Source organism: Harpia harpyja, chromosome Z (assembly GCF_026419915.1).
Source record: "Harpia harpyja isolate bHarHar1 chromosome Z, bHarHar1 primary haplotype, whole genome shotgun sequence".
NCBI classification, from domain to species: domain Eukaryota; kingdom Metazoa; phylum Chordata; class Aves; order Accipitriformes; family Accipitridae; genus Harpia; species Harpia harpyja.
The window spans coordinates 84,365,227-84,390,748 of NC_068969.1; the positions used below are offsets into that span (position 1 = coordinate 84,365,227).

A 25,522-nucleotide genomic window follows, 5' to 3' on the forward strand; every position below is an offset into this window, starting at 1 on the left:
AGGAAAAGTATTACATGTCCTCAAAGCACAGCACAGAGTATAGAACAGCAAAATTAAAACAGTTAGATTATTCTGTAACATGATGAAATGTGATTTACTTAATTCCATTCACTACTTCAGAATTGTACTTAAACTTACAAAAGAGAATGTGGAAGTGCAAAAGAGAAGACAGACATGTCTTATGCTCATGCAAAGCTATGAAAACATTCCAATCCAAGTGAGTTATTTTAGTGTCATGTTATAAATATATTTCATGGAGCCTCAATACACAAAAAAGGACAGTTTCTTTCTGGATAGTGGTAAACTATCTCTATTTCAGAAGTTCCTGTGCCCCCTGGGGGGACAGCTTGACTGCTTGTTGAAGCAGCAGCCTAACTTCTATGGCTTTAATCTCCTTGAAACAAACAAATTAAAGCTCAGTATATTTAAGGTGAGCTAGCAATAAATTAAATTTTCCCTCATATATTAGAGTGTAATTTGCAGTAGTTAACAGTTGTTGCTTGAGTTTCTCAGGAGTCCCAGCAAGAAGTCCATAACAAGCAGCAGAGCCCTCAAGCCTTGGATGGCAAAGCTTGTGGTACTCTCCATTGGTGCAAGTTATGGAAATCTTCTGCTGTAAAATTTTTTCCTTGACAAGGTACCAACATTCAGCATCAGCACAAATATCTGAGTAGGCACTGTTAGATAAACAGGCTGAAACAAACAAAACTTGTGTTGTTTGCATTTAATAGTCAATATTGCTGTAATTTTGATGATACCCACAAGAGAGTTCAAATCCAGAAATATGAGGTGCTGATTTTAACTGAATTTTACTTTTGTTATTTTAATTTCATTTTTGTTATTTTAATTGCAACTTTATTGAAATGTGACCAAGTAGAGTTTCAAAAGTGCCAGAAGGCTATGATATAGCTGGTAACCTATTACATCTGATTTTTTTGGCAGATTTGATTGCACTGGAAGGTTCCCATATAGATTGTTGCTGTGCTTAATGAAGTGTGCTGCAGAGAGTTTTTGTTGGACTCTGCACTGCTGTTGTTAAGGGAGGTTGAAAATAGTTGTCAGTTCTCAATCAAAATTACCCTCATGTTAATAAGCATGAGGCAGTGTAACTGTGTTTGCTATCAGAGTGCCTAGCAGCTTAGGTCAGAATCAATGTCAAGAAACTGACAACATTAATTGTGGAGATAATTTATGTCAAACCTTAATTAACAACCTTTATAAAGATAAAGGCAACAAATACTACTTTTCATTTCTGTTTCTGTTGGTCTGATGATGGTCACTTTGTATGTAATGAGATGAACATGCTGATTGAATAATGAAAGGATGGATTGCATAATACCTGTTTTTCTCCATGGCTAGCTGGCTATCACCATAGTCTGAGCACCTCTTGACTGTAAATGAGTTTATCCTCACAACACCTATTGAACATGCAGAGATTATCCTTCTGGGGCAGCTGCTGAGCCTGAAGCGGAGAATTTAACTGGTTTGCCAAATTAAATTCAATTTTGTGAATTTAAAGATGAACAGCTGAAAAAGGCCATTGTATGCATTAAAATGTCTGAAGTGTACAGGACTACTATAAGTTTCCTGTTTCAGATAAAATTATCTATGTTCTAATAATAATTTACCTTCTCTGGTATCATATGATACCTTAAAGATAACTGTCTAATTTTCAAGATTAGGCACTGGAGAAGAGTTGCGGCAACGTTTTTTTAAAGGAATTACTTACTTATGCAAAAGGAAGCTTTCTTTGACGAGTCACATACCTTATTTTTTCAGCTAGGTTATGGTCTAAGTGAAACACAAACAAACATCATCACAGTCCCCTTCTATACCGGAATGTGAAGCTTTTTTTTTTAGGTAGATAATTAGCAGTCTTTACATACAATAATGTGGTCCTTACATACAATCTTAAAACCTTGTTTTTCTTGAAAAATGTCTACAAATAGGGATCACATCATTATGTAACAACTGTGCTTGTCTTTTGCCTCTAATGCTTTGTAGCAAGTGTTGTTAGTTAAAAAACAACAGCTTTACTAATTGTCAGTCCAGCAAAAATTCACATAGGACTGGAAAAATACTGTTGTTCTTCAGGTAGCTACCAAAGCCACATTAGGTATTCAGCCCTGTTTCTGCAACTCCACTATGTAGATAGAGCTTTGCAGAAGCTAGTAAGCAATTTTCATAAGGAGTGATAGCAGTTACAGTCCTTTACCAGATTTCACCCAGTCCTAGATAAAGAAATCATCAGAAAACTGGTTCTACCTCTAACAGCAGTTAAGTTTGGTGGAAAATTTTTAGTTTCCAATATATTGCTATGTGGATTATTTGATAAACAGGTTTGCAGTTTGCAGAGTGTCCTGGTTTCAGCTGGGATAGAGTTAACTGTCTTCCTAGTAGCTGGTACAGTGCTATGTTTTGAGTTCAGTATGCAAAGAATGTTGATAACACTGATGTCTTCAGTTGTTGCTCAGTAGTGTTTAGACTAAAGTCAAGGATTTTTCAGCTTCTCAAGCCCAACCAGCGAGAAAGCTGGAGGGGCACAAGAAGTTGGCACAGGACACAGCCAGGGCACCTGACCCAAACTGGCCAACGGTGTATTCCATACCATGTGACGTCCCATCTAGTATAGGAACTGGGGGTGGGGGCAGGGAATCGCCACTCGGGGACTGGCTGGGTGTCGGTTGGCGGGTGGTGAGCAATTGCACTGCGCATCATTTGTACATTCCAATCCTTTCATTATTGCTGTTGTCATTTTATTAGTGTTATCATTATCATTATTAGTTTCTTCTTTTCTGTTCTATTAAACCGTTCTTATCTCAACCCACGAGTTTTACTTCTTTTCCCGATTTTCTCCCCCATCCCACTGGATGGGGGTGGAGTGAGTGAGCAGCTGCGTGGTGCTTAGTTGCTGGCTGGGGTTAAACCACAACAGAGTGTTGGAGATTAGGGGGATTTTGTTTGTTTCTTTTGTGTTCAGAAGCAATAGGAAAGGTAAATTGTCATATGGTGTAAATTAGTGCAAGCTCTCTTGTGTTTACTTGAACTACACTAATGGAGTGTTTGTCTCTGAGTGTCTGATAAGGAGGGAAGGGATTCCCCTTTATTTATCTTCTTTTAATTATTGCTATCATTAATACAATGTATTGCATATTAGTAAAAGCATGCCAGCCATAGGTATCATGGTGACTGGCAGTGACATAAAACATAGTAGTAGAATATGGTGGGGTTTTTCACTTGGTTGGTTAGTTTTGGTTTGGGTTTGGGGTTTTTGTTTTTTTTTCAGAGCTAGTTTAACATAGTTCAACACAGTCTTTGCTTGTCATTTTTCATTGCTTTTGGTTTTTTTGTTGTTTAAAAATCTGCAGTTCTCCTGGTCCCAAGATAGTTAAGTGTAGTGTTGCAGGAATGGAGCACAGCATGGCTCTTAAATTGAGTTGCTTTCCGTTCTTGACCCTTGTAATGCATGGCAAAATTCACAAATTTTCCAAAACAGACCTTGTCTCTAAGGGAGTAAGTTACTTCATGGATATTGAAATTATCAGTTGGGCAGTCACTGAATGTATGAGTGAGGCATAAATTTAGAATTTAAAAGCTGCCTATGAGTTACTATGCATAGTAACTCTGTGCTTAAGGACTTGCCCACGCAATGTTTTTCTTTCGTTTGTTTGACGTTCAACACTGAATTCACAAAATGTCAAAAAGAATAAAAAGAGAACGGCAGTGCATCATTTTTCACTTGATGGCACACAATCACAACTTGTGCCACAGAATATCAGCATATCAGATTCAGTCAAGTCTTTTTACATATCAGAGCGCTGAGTTAGTACATGCATAGAAAAGGATTCAAAGCTAACAGTTTTGGTGAAATCCAGATGCTCTTCATCAGAATACATTTCTGTCTTTTCTGTGGTCCAAGCATAAAGCCTGTGACTTGGGAAAGGATTTTTAGTTTCTTTGTTCTAAGTGTGTTTTATTTACCATGGTTTTGGCAATTTCTTGACATCAGAGAAGTTCTTTCATAAATTCCCCATGGCAGCAGTGGCACACTATTTTGCTGTGCTCAGATTTGCTGTTGCATTTGGTTTCAGGTACATGTTCACCAGGCAAAATTAGCACAGCAGATAGTTCAAGGACCCATGAGCATTCTGGAAGGTTGAGCAATAATAATTTTACCTGACATCTGTATTAAAGAAAAAAGCATGCAGATTTTCAGGAACATTATATTTTTACTGCATTTTTAAAAAATCGTCTTTGTTATTGGTATGTTACACAATAGGGGAAGGGTAAAAAAGGCTCAATTCATTTCGTAAACTTAGGACAATCTGCATACTCTCGTATTTAATGTAACAATGTAACAACAATGTATTGAGTTTGTTTTATAATAACGGCCACATCGTATTTTCTTGGCATTTTAAATTATTTCAGGATTTCTTCCAGTGTTACATATGTGCATACTTGTAGTCTGCTTGGTTTCTGACATTTAAATAAACATGCTGACAGGAAGTATTGCCTGTGGAAAGACCCGTTCAGCAGAATAAGGGGTTAGACATCAGAAGTGAAGAGCAGTTTAGAATGGAAAGGAGCTGTCTGCTGAAAGTTGAAGATGAGAGCAAAAATGAATTGCCACAGCTGCTATAAAGGAACTACATATAACAACTTAAAACTGAGAAAGACTATATAGCAATATAGCAAAGACTTGGATTCTTTATCATTTATTAGCCCTAAGTATTCACTTCATATCTTTCAAATCGGCATCTTAAAATGTATTGGATCTCTAAAAATTTCTCAGCTAGGAAAGAGAATTATGTAAATATTTACAGAAACTCTTCAACTTTTCTGCACTGTGGTTAGGCATAATGTCCTAGGTTTTTATATTAAATCTTTAGAAGTCATGTCTTGTGTTGGTGTAAGTTCGAAAGTTTTGTTTCACCACAAGGCTAATAAATTAATTTTAACTATGTTGTAACAGAAATAGAAGGAAAGAGAATAATTAACTAAATTGCCTTTTCCTACTTTTAAAACGACTTGTCCATTTCTCTCTCTTCTCCTGTTGTTGCAGTAGTTGGATCTTTTTTCACTTCTTTTTTCTGACAGAGTAGAATAATTTGGGAGTGAACAGGAGCTATACATGAAACTGTGCCCAAGCATAAATCTCTCTTCTCTTATAGTCTTTTCTGTGTGGACTCTTAATACGTAGTCATTTACCTCCACCACTGCAAACTTACAAATGCTTTCTCCTAAATGTCACTGATTTTAATGGCTTAAAGGTGGGAATCCTGTTTTCATGACATCCTGTGATCATAACATCAAGACATGAATCATGATCTTATTCCAGCTGATTGATGAGCTTATTTTGCAACAGAAGACAAATTGGATTTTTTTATTTATAATGGTGATAAAATATAGTGTTTGATCTTGCTATTCTGATTCTATTAGATTTCTGTTTTAATATAAATTTCACTAGTAAAATCTCTAAGTACTTTCCTGACCTTTTAGTTATTTTTGTAATGCTTTCTCTTGCAGGTGAATACTGTCACTGGAGGAAAAAAAAACCCACTATTTCCTTCTTTTTTCATTTTGAAATCTTGACATGGCTTATTTTTTATGTTTCCTACTTAGATTAATTTTGCTAATTTTTTTGTTTGTTTCAGCACCACCAAAGTTTACAAGAACTCCTGTTGACCAGACAGGGGTTTCTGGAGGAGTCGCCTCATTCATCTGTCAAGCCACAGGAGATCCAAGACCTAAAATTGTCTGGAACAAAAAGGGAAAGAAAGTCAGCAATCAGAGATTTGAGGTATTAGGTCCATTGTTCTGTTCCTCTGAAAACCATTAATTGCAACCTCGCTTCTAATCCCAATATGTGTGGTTTATTTTCAGTGATTAAGCAATATAGCTATGATTATTGGGGATAATTTAGTGGGAGCAGTCTCGCAAAGTTTTTATTTTGCAAACTGGTTATGCATAGCGCTGTTAAAGAGAAAACTGCTACTGCTGTTTTCTAAACTAGCATGATGTAACTGGGGAACTTTGATGTGCTTCTGTTCAGCCTGCTATCTTTTCCATGAAGGAGATGGGGGAAAATTATTTGAGCAGCGATTGCTGTCTCCACAGAGCAAGCCATGTCCTTTTGGACAGTGTGTATCGAACAGACCTAGGCTGCTACTGCTTCTGCTGCCACAGTTGCTTACCACTGTTGCAGAGAGAGATGAAAAGGACATTGTACTTCCTGCTGCTGAAGAGGAAATGTAAAACTTGCTTGCTTTTGATTCTTTTCTTAACAATAACTTAGGAAAAGGCTTTAGAGAAAGCTGTTTCCTCTCTCCACTACCTTCAGTTAAAGGAAACAGTGAAAACAATCTGTTCAAAGCATGCTGGTTATTTGGGTGAAACAAGACAACAAATATTATTCCCTCTTTTACTGGCAGGAACAATTAATGTCAAATATGGATTGACCTTTAACACGAAGAAAAAACTCAGAAAATGGGAGAAGGCTTGTAGAATAGATACCAAAACTGGCATTAAGAGTGTATAATTTTCACTGTGTCTCTTCACTGTTTTCAATATTAAATAAGAGACTTCCGCATTAAGAAAACAACTGTTTGGAAGATGACTAATTTGTATATGAAACAGTTGTGACAAATTTTATGAGTGAAGATCTAAGATATACCTATTAAAAGTTGACTGAATATTAAAGTCTTATGTGTTAATTTTTAATAGTATTTGGGAAGATTGCTTGCCCTGGCTTTCAGGTTAGATTCACATCAGCAGAAAAGAACTGCATTTCTTATATAAGCTAAATTTTCTTTACTCCTTTTTTATTCAAAAAATATTTAAAGGCATTGGAATTTGTTCATTAACCAATATAACAATATAATTCTTTGCTTGTATATTTACTGCAATGTAAGAAATAAAAGCATGAATTTGAATGCGACCTCCTAGTGCCAAGAACTGTTTGCACTTTGCAGAGCATATGCAGAGCTGCAATTAGCTAGAGGGATTAATTTTGAAATTTTGTCGTAAACTCTACACAACTTATCCCTTCTGGTCACAGAATTTTCACTCGAGGTGAGTTCTAAACGGTGAAAGATTGGGCATGTACATGTTTACTGTGTTGATTCAGTTTTATTTTGCAATATGTTGTGGTTTATTTGCTTCATATATTGTTCTCTATGTGCGTATGTACCTGTTTTTAGGGAGAATAAGCAAAAATAAAACAGTTTTATTTCCATAAAAAATATTTGAAGGAACTATAAAAAAAATAATTTAAAATGTTTTAAAAATGCCTTCAGTGGACTGTTGAAGCTGTATAACCAAGTGAGATGGAATGTAATTCAAAGAAATAGAAAACACTTACCAAGTATTTCATAATTTTTGTTATAACCGCTGAGCAGGGTAGTTATAAAGTGTGCAGAGCACAGCAATATTTTAAGCAGCTTTCCTTCCTGTCCAAAGTAAAGCCATTAATTCATGCTGCAGAATCTCTAAATAAGAACAGAACGACAGTAGAAACGAGATTCAGAAAAGAGATATGGAACATCTAGGAAACAAGAAACATCTGAGATTGTCAACTGCACCAATAAGACAACAATTAGTTGGGCTTACTTTCCTCTTCTTTCACATTAATATTTTGTATATATCATTGAGTTTGATTACTTAGTAATACAAGACATGGAAATGTTTTACCTGGCCATCTGTCTTCATAGAAGCCTAGTAAATGCAGCTGGAAAGGACTTCAGTGGGTCATCTAATCCACATGCTTTCTGAGGGATGGTGGGGGTTACTTTTTTTTTTCCCTCCAATAAACTTGGACAGCCTCCTACAGTATTTCATGAATCTTGCCATGACTTTTTTTTTCTCATGGGGAACCTGAACTTTTTTGCTGAAACTTGATGTACATAGCAATTGTCTTATCTAGCAATGAGCGAACAAATATTTTATTCCCTCTCTTGACAGTGGCTGTCGTGGTTTAACCCCAGCCAGCAGCAACTAAGTACCACGCAGCCACTCACTCACTCCCCTCCCCCCCAGTAGGATGGGGGAGAGAATCAGAAGGAAAAAGGTAAAACTCATGGGTTGAGATAAGAACAGTTTAATAGAACAGAAAGCAAGAAAGAATAATGATAACAATAACAATAATAAACTGGCAGTAATAATAAAAGGATTGGAATATACAAAACAAGTGATGCACAATGCAATTGCTCACCAGTCACTGACTGATGCCCAGTTAGTTCCCAAGCAGCAATCCCCCCAGGCCAACTCCCTCCCATTCATATACTGGACATGATGTCACATGGTATGGAATACTCCCTTTGGCCAGTTTGGGTCAGCTGCCCTGGCTGTGTCCCCTCCCAACTTCTTGTGCCCCTCCAGCCTTCTTGCTGGCTGGGCATGAGAAGCTGAAAAATCCTTGACTTAGTCTAAACATTACTTAGCAACAACTGAAAACATCAGCGTTATCAACATTCTTCTCACACTGAATCCAAGACATAACAGTATACCAGCTGCTAGAAGGAAAACTAACTCTATCCCAGCCAAAATCAGGACAGTGGCTTGTTTATATATTTTAAGATTATTATTGTTGAATGTAGAATGTTCTTGCTTACAGGCTAATTCTCACAAATAAGTGAGAATAGTCGTGAAAGCTGTACATTGTTTCTGAAATTAAAGGCTACAGTAAGACTTTGTGGGACTTTGCTATTAATCTTTCATCTTTTCTTTGTATTGCAAGTACATGCTTTGAATGAACATGATACAGGAGGATACTTTTTTCTCTTGCTTCAAATCAATTCAAATAATATCAATTAGAAAAATCTAAGTTACTCAGAAGTCTTTCTTAGAGGAACTTAAAAAGAAACGGGGGGGGGGGGGGGAGACAAGTTCAAAAAATTTCACCATTCTACCCTATGGCATGAGGCTGGTTTTATTCAAAATTCTGTGCTTTTTTTAAAAAAAATTTCATTTCGTAGATGTGGGAGTGGGAGGAATTAGCTATCTGATATGCAGGAAAGGGAGAACTCATCACAGGAAAAGTAAATCCATTTTATGATACATATTTTGGAGACACCAGACTTGAAACTTAATCTCTGCAATATTTGCCTAACCCAATCTGCTGCAATTGTTTTTGTTGGCCATGCAGCTAGGATTATTCAGCATTCAAATTTAAATAAGAATATTATTTTTCAGTGTAACAATTGTGATTATTTGGATCCCGTGCTTTCATTTTTTATCTACAAATCATTAGTCTGTCTGCTTTAAGATTGTGAAATTTTCTTTTCCCCCAGAAATGTCAATTTATCAAGAATTCTAGTTATTCTTTTGTTTATGCTAAGGTCAGATGGAGATTTTGTGTTGTCTCGGTTTGTTTAGGACAATGGCTTTACTTAAAGAACAAGGAAAAGTAATACAGCCTGTGGTCTATCAAACCAATTTCTTCTCAGAAAAAACCAGGTTATTATCTTATTTCCTCTTAAACCTCTCCCACTGCTGAGAAGAAACTGAGCAATTCCTACAATACAAATGGGAAGATAATGGGCATATAACCATAGTTCCCATCCCTGTACTTTATTTCTCTCTTACTCTCAACAAATATAGAGATCTAGTAGATTACTTGTGTGTAAGTTAGACAAACAGATACAAGCATGTGTGCAAATATGCATATATGTAAATTGTTTTGTGCACGTATATATAGATTATGGCCAAATATTAATTATTTTGTAAAAACAAATTAATAATTGTGACTGTCCTTTCTTGATAGGTGCCATTTACCTGATGGTACTACTAACATATATTATTGACAAATAATTTTTTTTTTAAATAGATTAAATAGATTTATATTATCACTTAATTATTAGGAAGGCTTTTTCAATGCCTGGAGTGCTGCAGTACTCACCAATATCTGATGTCATTCTGACTGCAGAAGGAAATAGCCATTCAATTAATTCTGTCTTATATGAAAATTAATGTTTCTTGTGTAAATATTGCAATTTACAAACTAAACCTTAAAGTTTAGCTTTATTATTTAGTCTCTTGATGGGTCACATGTTTTCTAATACATTGCTGGATAAATTTACTTACATTATGTTGGTTAAACGCATAGCTAAACTGAGTAGTCCTACCTTGTTGAGAATTGCTGACCCTTTTTCACTTTGGAGCTAAATGAATGAGTGAACTGTACTCTGTGAGTAGAGTGGGAATATGGCCTGCAGCAATTAAAATGAGTGTAACTGGCATTTGAAGGTAGAGTACTTAAGCTAAGAGAATGGAGGGAGATTGGTGGTGAACTGTCAGGATAAAAGAGCATTAAGTTACAGAATCCTTTCTTACAGCCCTTGTTAGCTGAGGGTTTTTTGTTTTTGTTTTTCATCCTGGCTTTTCTTGAAACTAGCTTAGAGTGGCCATCGAATACTCACTGAACGGTAATGTATGTTACAAGGCATTGCCACTTAGACATTTTCCCATCTATGTGGAATTTGTCCTGGTATGCGTATTTGAAAAAATACCCTGGCTTTGATGACATGAATACCAACAGGTCACTGTTCATGAACAGATTAACTGAGGGATAGGCATTTGTTACAACATCTGTGACAGCTTTTGTTTCCTTCTATAGGTAATAGAGTTTGATGATGGATCTGGATCAGTTCTCAGAATACAACCACTGCGCACACCACGAGATGAAGCTATTTATGAATGTGTGGCTTCCAATAGTGTTGGTGAAATAAGTGTGTCCACAAGACTCACTGTTTTACGTGGTAAGTTCTTCCTAAACATAACTAATTTAATTCATAGAGCTGAAAGTGTTATGTTGTTGTAAAAGAGAGGTTTCTCTCCAGGAAAGGTAAGTGCAGGTCTTTTCAAATGAGCATTGTTATAGTCATGATGCTGTTAAATACAAACTTTTTCACATAATACTTGAATATTGTGTTTCTGATTTTTGACCATAAGATGGTAATGTGAGTATGTGGGGTGTGACAGATTAGAGTGAAGAACAGAAGTAAGAAATAAATGAAACAGGAGTGCCACGCACAACAGGTTATTATATCAGTTATTGATCAAACCCCAATGCTTTATGAATGCATTTGTTTTACATTTTAGTGCTGTCCTGGGTAGCTTAGCTCTGTGTGATCAGCATTTACACAGAAATTTGCCCAATTAACAGTGACCTTGAAAAGTTGCATAATGGTTTTTAGATGAGGTTAAGCTGCTACACGATTTTCCCCCTAAGATAAAAAAGGGGAAGGCTTCTTCCATTTCAAATATACATCACCTGAATTGTATTCTTACTTTGGCAAGAAGTTTTTGAAGACAGTAAAGGGAAAAAAAACATTTTTTCAACTATCCTTCAGGGGTGAGGATATGAATGTACTGCCAAGTCTACTGTATAGATAATACTCAGAGGAGTAAATACTAGTAGTCAAATGACGTGAATGTTTCATTCTGTCACCTACAGATGAATGGAGACTAGATTTGGAGACACTTCATGAAATATCACAGTGTTCAGTTTGCAGGGTTGCTTTCATGACTGCAGATTACTGTCTTGTATTGTGACATTACATGGCATTACTTGATTTGCAAAATTAACTGTTAGGGGCCTGTTTATAAGAATTGAAGATGACTAGTCAGCTTTACAGAATTTAGAAGAAAATTTGTAAAATACATAACTTAAATATTTTTTTTGATCCTTCTATCACAACAAATGTAGGGTGACAAGGAGGTTTCTTTTCTGTTATTTTTCTCTGGAGTTGGATTTTTATTAAAAAAAAAGAAAAATAAAAGATTTATTTCCATACTTCTGTTTGTTTGCTATTTTAATCAGTATGGACAGTCCTGGCATTACTGTTGGAGTCAACTAACAACACTATGTACATATATAACAAATAATAACACTAAGGACATATGTATTTTTTTCTTAGAGGTAGTCTGGTGTAAGCAAATCTTTTTCATATTTAAAGTTCTTATCTCTAATGCCATGATTGTTCCTTCTGTTGTCTTTAAAAATTCTTCCCAGTCTAACCAATGAAAATGGGAAGTTTGATAGTTGGGTTCATGTTTTAACAGCATCTGTTCTTCACTCCCTAAGATAAGGTTTTCCCTTTATTAACTGATAGAAGCACTTTCTATGCACAGCTTCCATGTTGTTGAAAATGAACATAAAATGACATTTTCATACTGCATTAAAAGATTTGTAAACTAAAGGGAAATTGGAAAAGGAGGAGGGGAGCAAAAAACAATGTGAAAACTCAGGTGGAAGAAGTATCCTTTGTCTTCAGAGTTTCTTGAAATGTATTTACAAGACTCTCTGGTCTTGAAATGTGCATGTATGTGTTTTGAAAGATACTGTTCTAAACCAACTAAAGTTCTCATTTGGGGGTTTGTAGAGAAGAAGCAATAGCCCTCATCTCTCTACTGAGGGCCATACCAATTGAAAAAGGTGGAAGAGTTGTCTTGAGTGTCAAAACTGACTGTAAAATGTGATCTGTTTCTTTGCTCGTCCTATTGATTATTTAATCAATTTTTCGTAAGGCATATGTGGCTCTGCTGCCTATTTCTTACTCAAATAGCTCAATGCTACTTCAGACAACACTAGCATCAGATCTTGTTTTAATGACCATGCATAATGATATGCATATGCAAATGCCTGATGAACAAAAAATGTCCATTATTAGTTATGAAGTTAGATTTTAAATCAATTTAAATTTTAAATTTTAATTTTAAATTAATCATCTAATTAAAAAATATGAAATATTAAAGATTGTATTTTGTTTCCAGCCATAATACATATGGCTTTTTCAACTCCTGGAATATACTTTGGCCCCAGGAATAGGTTTATGGATTTAATCTGAAACTGGGAACATATGAGAATTGATGAACATACTAGGACTGTAGATTTAGAAAAAGGGGTAACATCAGAGAAAGCAAGGACCATGCAGAGTAACAGGGCATTGTAAGGAAATTTTGGCAGGGTTAAAATTTTGAAGTGCTATATGTGCAATAACTTGCTATATTGCTTTCCAAGACAAAGGATAGTTCAGTGCTAAGGGCATTAGCCTGGAAGATAAGTAATTCTATTATAAGCTTCTATTTTGCAAACTTACACAAATCTTCATCTTGTACAGTCTGCAATAGTAGCTTTGTGGAAAACACTCCATCTGATTATGCGTTCATGGGAAAGAGTGCCACTGTGCCTTACATAGCTGCCGTAGGAATAAATAGATCATAGATGTGAACAGAAATTAACAGACATAATCAAATGCAAAACAGAGTGGAGCTGGATCTGTGGTCCCCTTAGGCTTTACTCTTCCCTGGGGCATGTGTGTGACTCAGGATTGCAGAAGATACACACATAAGTTCCATATGTCCTTCAAATCTTTCCATAACGGTGCTATCACAGACCCAACTTGGCATTTGTGCCTCTTGCAAGAGAGCACCCTGGGGAGGAAATCAGAGTTTACCCACAATTTAACCCACAAGTATGGCAACCCTAATATGGGATGCTGGTGAAATCAGGATGTTCCCAGGAGTTGAAGTATCTACCTATATTCATTTTTGTTTGTTTGTTTGTTTCACTAAATCCAGTTTAACTGCTACAAATCATTTGTCCAGCACAGAACAGCAACATTTTTGCCAACATACTAATATTTTTAGAGCCAAACTTGGCAGTTTTTCTGTCTGTGTCAATACAGACTAACAGTAGTTCTATGCACTACAGGTTTTACCCTGTTTCCTCTAGGTTCTTACACTATGACCAATCTGTAGTACTTGGGTCTCTAAGAACTATGAATATAAATGGAGTCTTTAGCTTCTGGGTGTTGCAGCTTCACAGTGTGAGAAGGAAAAAGGGCAGAAAAGGCAGCTACAGATGGTAACATTTCAAGGCCTTAGCAGAGACAAAGTATTGGGCCTTTTTTCTGTTACCAGAGTAAATCAGGAAACCTTCCAGGCTAAACTTCTACTTGCAAGGCTGAATATTGTGACAGTCTGGACCAAGAGTGAATGTCTGAGATATAAATGGAAACTGCTTTTGATTTTCTGTATATAATGGAGGTGACTGCTTTACAGGACAGGTTCACCCACATGAAAAGGCTGTATTTTAAGAGAAACAAGGCTTGTAAGGAGAAGTCTGGAAGTCTCCTTCCAGACAAGAGGAGTCGATGATACTTATTTTGGAGCTCTTCATTTTGAAAATTTGTGCTGAGAACCATATGAGTGGAACAATGCTTTGATTCTTTAATTCAAAATTATCAGTGTTCAATAGGCAGTGAAAGACAATAAAGTGTAGGATCTTCCCATACTCTGCGGACATCAGAGATGGAATAGCTTTCCTTTTATTGTCCATTCATTTCTTGTTAAAGCCACCTTACTCTGTCTTTTGGTCTTGCAAGTGGTAGATAACAGACATCTTTCATGGCTATAGAACAAGGACTCTGGCATCATATGCAAGTATATAAAATATTCAAGGAAGGAGGAAATGAGGTGCCTCCTTCTAGCAGAGAAATCACCAACAATTCCATGCCATTAATTTTAAGGAATTCTGCTTTTCTTTTTTTAAATGATTTTTTGATTATTACTCCTTCATAAAGTTCTGCCAAGACTATAAGGACCTCAAGAAACTTAGCTTCAACTACCTCCTGAGAAGGTATATGATTGCAGCACAGAAGAGTGCAGGTTTTAAGCAAGGGTGGAGAAGGTCCAGTAGAGCAGAATACCTAAGTACATTCTACTATCACTATGTTTGCTTTGTTTTCTGTGCTGTCTGGGAAGTAAAGAGAGAGACTACACAGGCTGCTTAAACAGAAGGCAGTTAGTTTTCTCAGCCCACAGTTTTCTCTACTATTGTTGATCGTACTGTGCATTATAAAAATATTGACATATAGCATCTTTGTAGCACGGGCACTGTATACGGATAGAAGAATTAAAGTAAAATTTCTATGATGTGAAGTGCCTAGGGCAGTTATTCCTATTTATGCTTTTTAGAAACTGATTGATTTAATGTCAAACAGTCATTGCTGCATAAATAAATAGTGAAATATTTACTGAACAGTGTTTCCCTGTCCATTGATACACACAGAGATTGAGATTGAGCTGAGAAATTATTTTTATTAGAGTCTCACAAGTGCAGACCATTTCCACACTGTTTAAAACCAAACCAAAACAAAACATGCCCCCCCTGCCCAAAAAAATAAAAATCCGAAAACCAGAGATTATGCATCCAAGGTGCTACATTTTTGGTTTCTGCTGCTAGCAATAGATTCAATGATAATAGAAACTCATTCCTGTATTTTCAGTGTACCCAGTAGTACTGAAATGAGAAGGAACTATTTTGAAGTAATCTGTCATCTGGGACAGCTATCTTTGAGGGCATGGAAATTAGACAAATGGAGTGGCATGGCTATAATGTTGGAAAATGTGCTGTGGGATGTCTCTCATTTCTAGATGAATGGGAGGAACGACCGTACATATTCTGGATATTAGCCGCATGGTAGGAGAAATTTGCAGTGTTCCAGCTGGAGCTGTATAAACGATGTATACCAGTGTTTATCTGACTTAACTGTTTGCTGTATAGTCCCAGTGATTATTGCCAGGGGGCTGCTAGTAGGACAGGTTTTTGAAAGTGGAATGGATAGAAACAAGGAAAGCAAGAAAATACCTGTGCAAAAATTTCAGACACTGGAAAGACATTTATCTCAAACCTATATTGCTTGAGAAGACTTTGGAAGAGCCAAAGGAGTATCTTTCCGCAAAACTTCCTGAACTTTCAGTGATCAAGTTATATGTAGCACCTTGTGACCAGAATTAGCATCATCATTACAGTCCAATTTTATTATGCTTCTTTTTGAAGAGGAACACTGTTGTTCCTGCTGTGAAAATAGTACTTTGCAGTTTATGTTGTAAAGTCTCTCCTGGGGAGCTGCGCAAGGAAGATTGAGGAACAAAACACAGCTGCTTGACAGTCACACAAAAGGATTTTGTGAAATAGTGAAACAAAAGGAGATGTAGCCAATACAACTAAAGCTTAAAAAAACCCCTTACAGGTGGTTATAGAATGGCATGCAGATTTTTTGAAATGGCTTACAAAGTAGTACAGACTTAGAATTATTTAGCTGTAATGTTTGAAACTATTTTGAAATATTTTCTTTGGGTATGTGAATCTATGTTGGGCAAATAAAACATTTGCCTTCCATGCAGTATAATTTGAAATACTTAATAAATTCTTGATTTTTATAAAGATGGTGTGGTAGGATTTAACCACTAGCCGGAACAGAATACGAAAGAATAATTTTGTGAAATACATGATCCATTTCCCATGGCTGACTTCTAAGTTACTGTGTGTTTTAAGTTCCTTTATAGTGCAGGCATATACATGGTAACTAATGTTAATGGTTTAGAAAATAGTGCACCTTATAAATTCTGTAACAATCAGTAAACTTATAAGGGTCTATTGCTGTAAATATATGATGCAGGGTATTGATTTCAACTTCTGTGTGTATACACTTGATCTTACTAATTTCACAGTTATCTATTGACTTTTGTGTCGTTCTTTAAAAAGCTATGTTTGTAGTCATTTAAAATATATGAAAATGCTTGAATAACTGCTGTAAGTATTGTAAAAAGTTTCTGGCAAGTGCTTCACCTCATTTTTTTTATAATTTATGCTTTTTCATATTTCTACTCATGTCCCTAGATGCAAAATTTATCAAATATATTTTTCTCCTCAGTCAGTGAATATTTTGGTTACATTTCTTTTCCTTAGTTTTAAATGTACAAATTTTCCCTTTTCTTGCACACCTTTTATTATAAAGAACTTGCTACAGTCATTATAAATTTAAAGCTATATGTTAGAAAGCTTCTTCCAAAAAGTAGAGCAGTCACTTTAAACAAATTAATGAAACAGCAATCCCAAATTTCTTGATTGTCAATGTAAATTCCTGTAGTCAAGACTTTCAGAGATTAGTTACTCTGGAAAATCAAGAGTAGGCTGCTCAATTTATAAGACCTTTTAAGATGTCTTAATGTACCCATAGTCATCAGATTTTTCTGAGAAATTAGTCCTAACTTTATTCTTTACAATTTTTTTTACTCATTTGATTTTGATTTTTCTTTCAGCTCTGTTGTCCTGCATATTCTTTTAATGTGATTGATTGTTCAGTTGTATTTGCTCAATTAACATATATGCAGGAAGTTTTCCTGCTGCCAGCTAGTAATATCAGCTACTATTATATCTTTGTAAAAGTTTATTTTTCTTCCTTCCGTTCCTCACTGAATTTCATATGTCACTGAATTTCATCCAGCCGAGTCTCTGATTTACATACAATGCTATAAAATTATCCAGTTCAGTTTCATATATTTGTGCATGTGCATGGGATCAATTTTAGGTTTTGAAATATTAGCAGTAGTAGAAAATTATTTATGCCTGGTGTTTATAGGGCAGTATGGATGGTCCTAAGAGATAAACATTGGCTTGAAAATCAGTAAGCTGGCTAGACTATATCATATTTGCTCTTGTTATATTTCTATGAAAGAAAAGAAACTTGTGGGTGCTAGTTCATAGATAGTTGTCTGACAGTTGTTGTGATCTAAGAAGAGGAATTGAAATAATACTGGACAAAAGGAGAGCAGTTCTATTTAGCTTGAAAGAATTCTTCACCGGACAGTTTTGGCTAAGAATGTACACCTGTTGAATACTTTCAGACAACAGCTCAATGACTAATTTTAGCATGACCCCCATTTGGGTATTCCCATTCTAGTTTCTAATGACTGTATATGGTGTTATAGGCATTTTTGATAACAAGAGTGGGTATCTGATGTTGGCCACTTGGAAAATGCAAACTAAGACATCCTGAGCAGATCAATTTTAAACCACGTTAGTTTTATACTTTTTTACTGCTCATTGATACCTATGATGACTCAGTCCCCTGTCCCAGACTGTCATCCCCAAATCATCAGAAATCTGTCAGAAAAAAGTGACAATGAGAACAATGAGAAAGGATTCAGTAGGGGGAGGAGGAATATTTCTTCTGGCAGTCTGTCCTTGCAGAACCAGTATCAGGTGATGTAAGCACAGAATTAAAATGAAATTTCCTAACTCTGAAGAGCTATGACGGCTATATACAATAGGTTACCATTTTGATCTGGTTCCTCAAAGACTGACCCAGATATAGATATAAACAGAACACAGATACAATATTATTAATGTTCTTTACAAGAAAAGGCAGAACATTAACTATGTGTGCAACTGCTAGCTGTTCTGAATAAGGATAGGTTTTTTTAGACTTCTGTGTTATAATTTTGATATTTTGCAGTGCTGTGTGTCTATGTGCATATGTAAAAAATCTAACTTTTTCCAGTTTCTGCCTGGATGTAAGGTAGTTCAGTTTAAATAAAACTGTCATTCAGATTTGCATTGTGTTGTTTTTTAATCTATTTGTAAAATGATGGGCCATTTGTCCTTTTTAATTGATACAAAAAATAAGTACAATATAGTTTTTCTTACACCAAGAATTTTTAGAATGCCATCACTTTTCCTGGCACTAGTTGTTATGCATGCATTTAAGGCCCTTGGCCTTGTGTAGAGTCCTATTGGTTCAGTATTGGGGTTTAAAATTATGCAAGCTTTCATTGTTCAATGGCCTAAACCCACTGTCTCAACTGAAGCCAATGCCTTAATGAAAGCCAATGCAATTAATCAAATGCCATATTTGCTGTTGTTATTGTAATGTGTCGCCTCAGTTCTGCGTGCAATTTATCTATCTGTATGTTCACTCACTTCACAAACTCATGATATTAATTAGCAATGTAATTGTCATTACTGCACAACATGAAAGTAAAATTGACAGCAGAATTCTAGTGAATTTTTTCATGTCAATATTTCATACTGATTAAAAAAAAGTAACATAATTCTAGAGATTATCTGTTTGAGGAGATGATAGGATGATTAGTTGCTCAACCCCTGACAAAGTCAGCATATCAGTAAGAAACCCAGTGGTATTAGCAGCTTGATAGTTTCAATTTAATAGTTATCACAGCAGATATTCTTATGAGATGCCTAATATACCATAATAAAACCAAGGCAGTTACTAGAAAAAACACATTCATGTAGTAGGAATGTCTTCAGCTTTCCAGGCTAGTGGTTTCTGTGAATGCTCATGTCTTATCAAGTGCACCATTAGGATGACAGAAATGTTTGCTGAAATGTAGGACTTGTTCGACACTAGTGTACTGAAGTGACAGTAAAATTAAATCCATTTTAATGTAATAAGTGCTAATCTTCAGATACAGAAAAAGCCTAGTAAGAATGCTTTTTCACATATATCTGGAAGAGTAATTTAGAAATTAAAGAAAGCTTATGTAATACTTCAGCTTGCTTAGCCTGGCAATAGGTCATAAAATAGCGTTTATTACTGTGATTGCTAAGTTTTCTAAGATTTGACATAGGAAGCAAAAACTAAAAAGAAGAATACATACAAAAGTATTTTAAATATAAAAAGAAGCTGAAATTCAATGGGTCTTGTCAAAGCAAAAATATTTTGATTATCAGGACTAGTAATAAAACAATTCTCAAGCAATGACTTTTAAGTGATGCAACAAAGCAAAGGAGGTTTCACTACATTAGTGTGGTAGGAGGTTGAAAGAACTGTGATTTAAGTGGCTCTGTGGGGAGGGAGAAACTTTTATGAATACTCTAAGGCTTAGGAAGGATATAAAATCCTGTTATGATATATATCAACTTCAGGTATTTCAATGCTTTCTGTAAACTGATGTGAAGTTCTGCAGCTGACTTACTACTGTTCCATTTATCCTTGTGTCAAAGATGCATTAATAAAGTTACCACTCACTAGTTCAGTAGCAAATGGAATTTCTTTGTCTTCACTTACAAATGGATAAATCATGTACAAAGTTATGACTTAAGTCCACTGTGATTTAAATTACTCCATTAAAATGATTTACTGTAAAACTACTACAAAGAATCTACAGTGATGTAAAATGTTAGCTAGTAATAGTAGCATTTTAGCATTTTTGTTTATATTGAATGCATCTTGTGATGTACAGTGTCAGTGCATGCTTAATATGACAAAAACAAAACAGAATAATGAGTTAATTTTTCAAGTGGAAGCATTTCAATAAGCTTTTCAGTCAAATACAGTCAAAAAGCACTGATTAGAGCCAGGTGTTTCATTAGGACCATCAATGCACCTGAATCTTGGGTTATGACACAGTGGTGTTTCATAGCATTGACATATTTCAGGAGAAATTGCCTTAACAGTGTATATCTGAATTATTGTTATTATCTGAATTATTGTTGTTACAGCAGGACCCCTCTTGATCATCTACCAAAGGTCTTGGGGGTGTAGGGAGGCCCCTGCTGACTGGAAGCTAGCCAGTGTTACTCCAATTTACGAGAAGGGTGTGAGGGAAGAACCAGGAAACTACAGACCTGGTAGTCTAACCTCAGTTCCTGGAAAAATTATGGAGAAGATCATACTGGGTACTGCTGAAAGGCATTTAAAGAATAATGCAGTCATCAGGCACAGTCAGCATGGGTTCACAAAGGGAAAGTCCTGTTTAACTAATTTGATATCCTTCTATGGAAAGGTCACCCGCTTAGTGGATGAAGAGAAGGTGGTGTTGGTTGTAGTTTTTTATGGATTTTAGTGAGGCTTTTGATAGTGTCCCTCACAGCATCCTTCTGGACAAGCTGTGTAACTGTGGAATGAGCTTGTTCATAGTGCGCTGGTTGAAGAACTGGCTGAATGGCAGAGCTCAAAGTGTTGTAGTGAATGGGGCTACATCTGGCTGGTGACCAGTCACCAGAGGTGTTCCTCAGGGTTCAGTTCTGTTCAATATATTTGTCAATGATCTGGATGCAGGAGTTGAATGCACCGTTAGCCAAGCTTGCTGATGATATCAAACTAGGAGGTGCTGTTGACTCTCTTGAGGAACAAGAGGCCTTGCAGAGGGATCTAGATAGATTGGAGCATTGGACAATGATTAATAGCATGAAATTTAACAAGTCCAAATGCTGGACTCTGCACCTAGGATGGAGTAATGCTGGGCACAAGACTAAATTGGGAGAGGAGTGGCTGAAGGACAACACTACATAAAGGGATCTGAGGCTGCTGGTTGACAGCAGGCTCAACATGAGTCAGCAGTGTGCCCTGGCAGCCAAGAGGGCAAACCCCATCCTAGGGTGCATCAATCACAGCATAACCAGCCAAAGTTACCCCACTCTATTCAGTGTTGGTGTGGCCTCACCTTGGGTACTGTGTGCAGTTCTGGGCCCCACAAGAAGCATGTGAAGGTCCTTGAATGTGCCTGGAGGAGGGCAACAAAGCTGGTGAAAGGGCTGGAAGGCATGTCCTATGAGGAGCGGCTAAGGACTTTGGGCTTGTCTAGTTTGGAAAAAAGGAGGCTGAAGGGCAACCTCATTGCTCTCTGCAGCTTCCTGAGGAGGGGAATTGGAGAGGGAGGTGCTGATCTCTTCTCCCTGGGATCCTGTGATGGTATGCATGGGAATGGCTCAAAGCTGCACGAGGGGAGGTTCAGACTGGACATTAGGAAACATTTCTTTACCAAGAGGGAGGTCAAACACTGGAACAGGCTTCCTGGAGAGATGGTCGATGCCCCAAGCCTGTCAGTGTTCAAGAGACATTTGGACAATGCCCTTAATGACATGCTTTAACTTTTGGTCAGCCCTGAAGTGGTCAGGCAGTTGGATCATTGTAGGTCACTTGCAACTGAACTATTCTATTCTGTTCCATTCTATTCTATTCTAAACAGTAATTTAAAAAAGATCACTTAAAGGAGAATGATAAACATGATAGCTTCACAATTCCCTTAATGTTCAATCAGTATAAGTTTTTTTTATCTGAACATGAAATTGTCTTGTTCTTTCTGTGCATATTCCCTACGTTTCAAAAAGAAATTTGTCCTGGAACAGTACAGCCATATTTTTGTATCCCATCTAACTTGGCTAAGAACTGTTCTTCATTACTGTGAATATCCTTGTAAAGAAATCCATGTTTTATGATAACTGCTATGAATGACAGTTATAAAGAACATTTTCTATTTAATAATTTGAAATTCAATGCTTCTAGCTTAGTACCAAGCTCAAAAGCTCATCTTAGCTCCCACATATTCCATTGTTTCAGCTGTTGCACTGCCAAGCTTTCACTAGGCCTGTAATTTATTTTCATAAAATATATCTTCTTGTCTTAAATGGCATTATCAGCCCAGCTCCTAAGATAAACAAATCTGTATAGACAGCCTCTATCTTAATGTTCACACAGAGATTTATTTGGGTTTTGGCTGTATAGATAAGGAAGAGGACTATCTGGGGAATCCTCTTCATTATACCTGCAGCAAAATGACTTTCAAGGAAAGTGAATTGAGAGGCTGAGAAGTTGCCAGGGATTTTTTTTTGCAAAAAGCTACTGTCACTTGGAACTTGATTTATGGCAAGAAGATGAAGCCAAGTGCAGAAAAGCCATTAGTAAGTCCAAAAGCAATCATTTGTTGTGGTGTGTTTCATATAGCAGACGAGGACGGCATTGAAAGTATGTTGAAGTCAGTGAGAAAATGGTCTTCTTAGCTGGACTTCAGATCAGTCAAATCTTGAGTTTGGTCATTAGTTGCAAAATGTCAAAACCACAAAAAAGCCAAGCAGAAGGAAGTGTCAGGCTGTAGCATTCACATTTTTCAAATCTGGAAACCTAAATTTAGGCTTATTGGTAGTTCCTCTGATGGATACTGAGCCCTTCGTGTTTCTAAGGATACTTAGACACTTCAAAATTCATGGGTTTTTTTGCTTGACTCCTGAAACAGGAAGATATCTTAATATGAGACACATGGGGGGGGTGGGGGGGCAGGTTTTGTTGTTGTTTAATGAGTTGGCTAAATTCAAGTGGCCATGTAAGTAGATATTCTTAAATGGTGGCCTAATTTTCACGTGTTCTGAATGTAGCATTTGTTTGCAGCAAGATCCTTCAGAAACTCAGCCCTTTGGAGTTCAATAATCTGTGTGGTTTTAGCCTTAATGCTAAAGGCTAAGTCATGAGAGAGAATATTATAAAATACATTAATACTTAAAATAAATTTTATGTACATTTGAAACTTCTGCCATTCTTAAAAGATAGGAAGCTGTGCATGTGCTGTGTATCATAAACAGTTTCTTTCTATGTAAGTGAGTCAAATAAACAAGGTGATGTTTTAGATATTTATTACTAGTGTAATTTCTTCACTTACAGAAATTGATTTTATTGCATGAGAAAAGGGGAAGGGTGTGATAGGACATCAGTTGGTACAAGTTGTTTTGAGACTGGTTTTTTAGATTCAAAATACAAAGAAGATAGAGCTAAGAACCTCATGGACAGATTTATTGCAGATTTCGTATTAGAGGGAAGAACAGAAGGAAAGGTAGAGGCTGAACATAACTAAGGACAGTTTAGCTTTCATTCTCAGCTGTTAATATAGATTGTTTTAGGCTCTGGTGCCTGAAACATATGTCTAATTCTGCTTTGCAGAGAAGTCATGATGATTGGTCAAATTTTTTTTTAAGGTGAACTGGGAGCAGGGAGAAAAATTTAGATGAGGCCATAAATAAATTCTGGTTTTAGTAGATCTATAATAACTAAGTTTAATTCACTTCTGCTTATAAGACTGGGGGGGACAAAAAAACTCTCCTAGTAGTGAAGTCATTTCAATGTGCTCAGAAAATGTTAATGTGTATCTTTGTGTCCTGGTTTCAGCTGGGATAGAGTTAACTGTCTTCCTAGTAGCTGGTACAGTGCTATGTTTTGAGTTCAGTATGCGAAGAATGTTGATAGCACTGATGTTTTCAGTTGTTGCTCAGTAGTATTTAGACTAATGTCAAGGATTTTTCAGCTTCTCATGCCCAGCCAGCGAGAAAGCTGGAGGGGCACAAGAAGTTGGCACAGGACACAGCCAGGGCACCTGACCCAAAGTGGCCAACGGTGTATTCCATACCATGTGACGTCCCATGTAGTATAGGAACGGGGAAGTGGGGGCAGGGATACGCCGCTCGGGGACTGGCGGGGTGTCGGTCGGTGGGTGGTGAGCAATTGCACTGCGCATCATTTGTACATTCCAATCCTTTCATTATTGCTGTTGTCATTTTATTAGTGTTATCATTATCATTATTAGTTTCTTCTTTTTCTGTTCTATTAAACCGTTCTTATCTCAACCCACGGGTTTTGCTTCTTTTCCTGATTTTCTCCCCCATCCCACTGGGTGGGGGGGATTGAGTGAGTGGCTGCGTGGTGTTTAGTTGCTGGCTGGGGTTAAACCACGACACTTTGAAATCATGAGCTAAGTTTAAAAATAATTTGACTGGTTTAATGATTAAAATTTATGGGTTTTGATCTTGTAGGACTTCAGTTTTCTTTTTTTTCTATTCATTAAGAAGAACTAGAAAGTTTGAAAAGAATTACCTGAGAATGAGTACTGATAAAATTCCCATAGTTAAATGGAAGTTTTAATATTTTTAAATACCCCTGGAACAGTATTTAAAAATTATAGAGTAGTCATTTGGATTACGGTAGAATTAGTTTTACTTTTTCTGTGAATGTTATTAAGGTGGGGTTTTTTCCATTTTCTTAATATCTCAATCATGTTGATTGATCTTATGACTTACTGTGCTTAAAATAAACAATGAAATTATCATGTTTCATTAAAGAAAGGGGAATACTGATTCTATTAGGAATCCTGTTGAACCTGGTGTACACATCATGAACTTTTGGGTACAGTCATTAAATTTAGCTTTTGAGCATTAGATGTCAGTAGTGATGAAACTCAGAGCCACCTAAAATGGTGCAACATTTTTGGTAATGTTTGAGTGATGACTTCTTAATTTTGTGTTCATGAAAGTCGATAATTGATTTCATTTTTTTTCTCTCTATACCAAAGCTATTGCTAGGAAAAATCTGATATGTGGAACAAAGAGCTGAGGGTTCTTTGCTAAAGGGACAATTCATTTCATTGTTTTCTTTTACCAAAAACTGGTAGAAGTTTAGCTGGTCTCAGTCTTGGCTTGATGGCATTTGGTACTTCATTCAAATACATCTGCCAGTTACACTATATAACTGCAGTTGTAGTTCAAGGGTCCTCACCATGAGACAATTCTATAGTGTAAGGACATTTTAGTTAGGTGAAAAACAAATAGCAATTTAAAATTTTGATAACTTTAAATTTTCTAAACATTTAAAATATAGACGAAAGGATGAGATTACTGAAATTGGTAAAGTACATGGTTATAATCTCACAGGCAGATAGTTCTTTCTGACTGTTCTTACCTCTATGTGCTTTGCTTGCTTTCTCCCAAACAATACTTTGTTTTTCCTTTAGAGTTGGCTAGTTCTCTTGTCTTAGACCATGTAAGCACTCTTTGTGGGCAGACTATTAAGATAGTGTAGCAAGCACCGTCTTCCTCCTGTGAGAGGATGTTTGAGTCCCAGCTCTTCTGTCCACTCTTTCATCCATCTGTCCAGCGGTGAGAAGTTACTTTCAT

General features: G+C 36.4%; 1 protein-coding gene across 5 annotated transcripts in view; it reads left to right on the top strand.

Moving 5' to 3' along the window:
* PTPRD (protein tyrosine phosphatase receptor type D) overlaps positions 1 to 25,522 on the top strand; it is a 1,297,083-nt gene that overhangs the window by 1,068,448 nt on the left and 203,113 nt on the right. For all 5 annotated transcript variants that reach the window (XM_052775887.1, XM_052775885.1, XM_052775888.1 and 2 more), the window contains 2 exons: positions 5,655 to 5,800; positions 10,613 to 10,754. In XM_052775887.1, the coding sequence (XP_052631847.1) occupies positions 5,655 to 5,800; positions 10,613 to 10,754 (288 nt within the window). The remainder of the gene's footprint in view (positions 1 to 5,654; positions 5,801 to 10,612; positions 10,755 to 25,522) is intronic.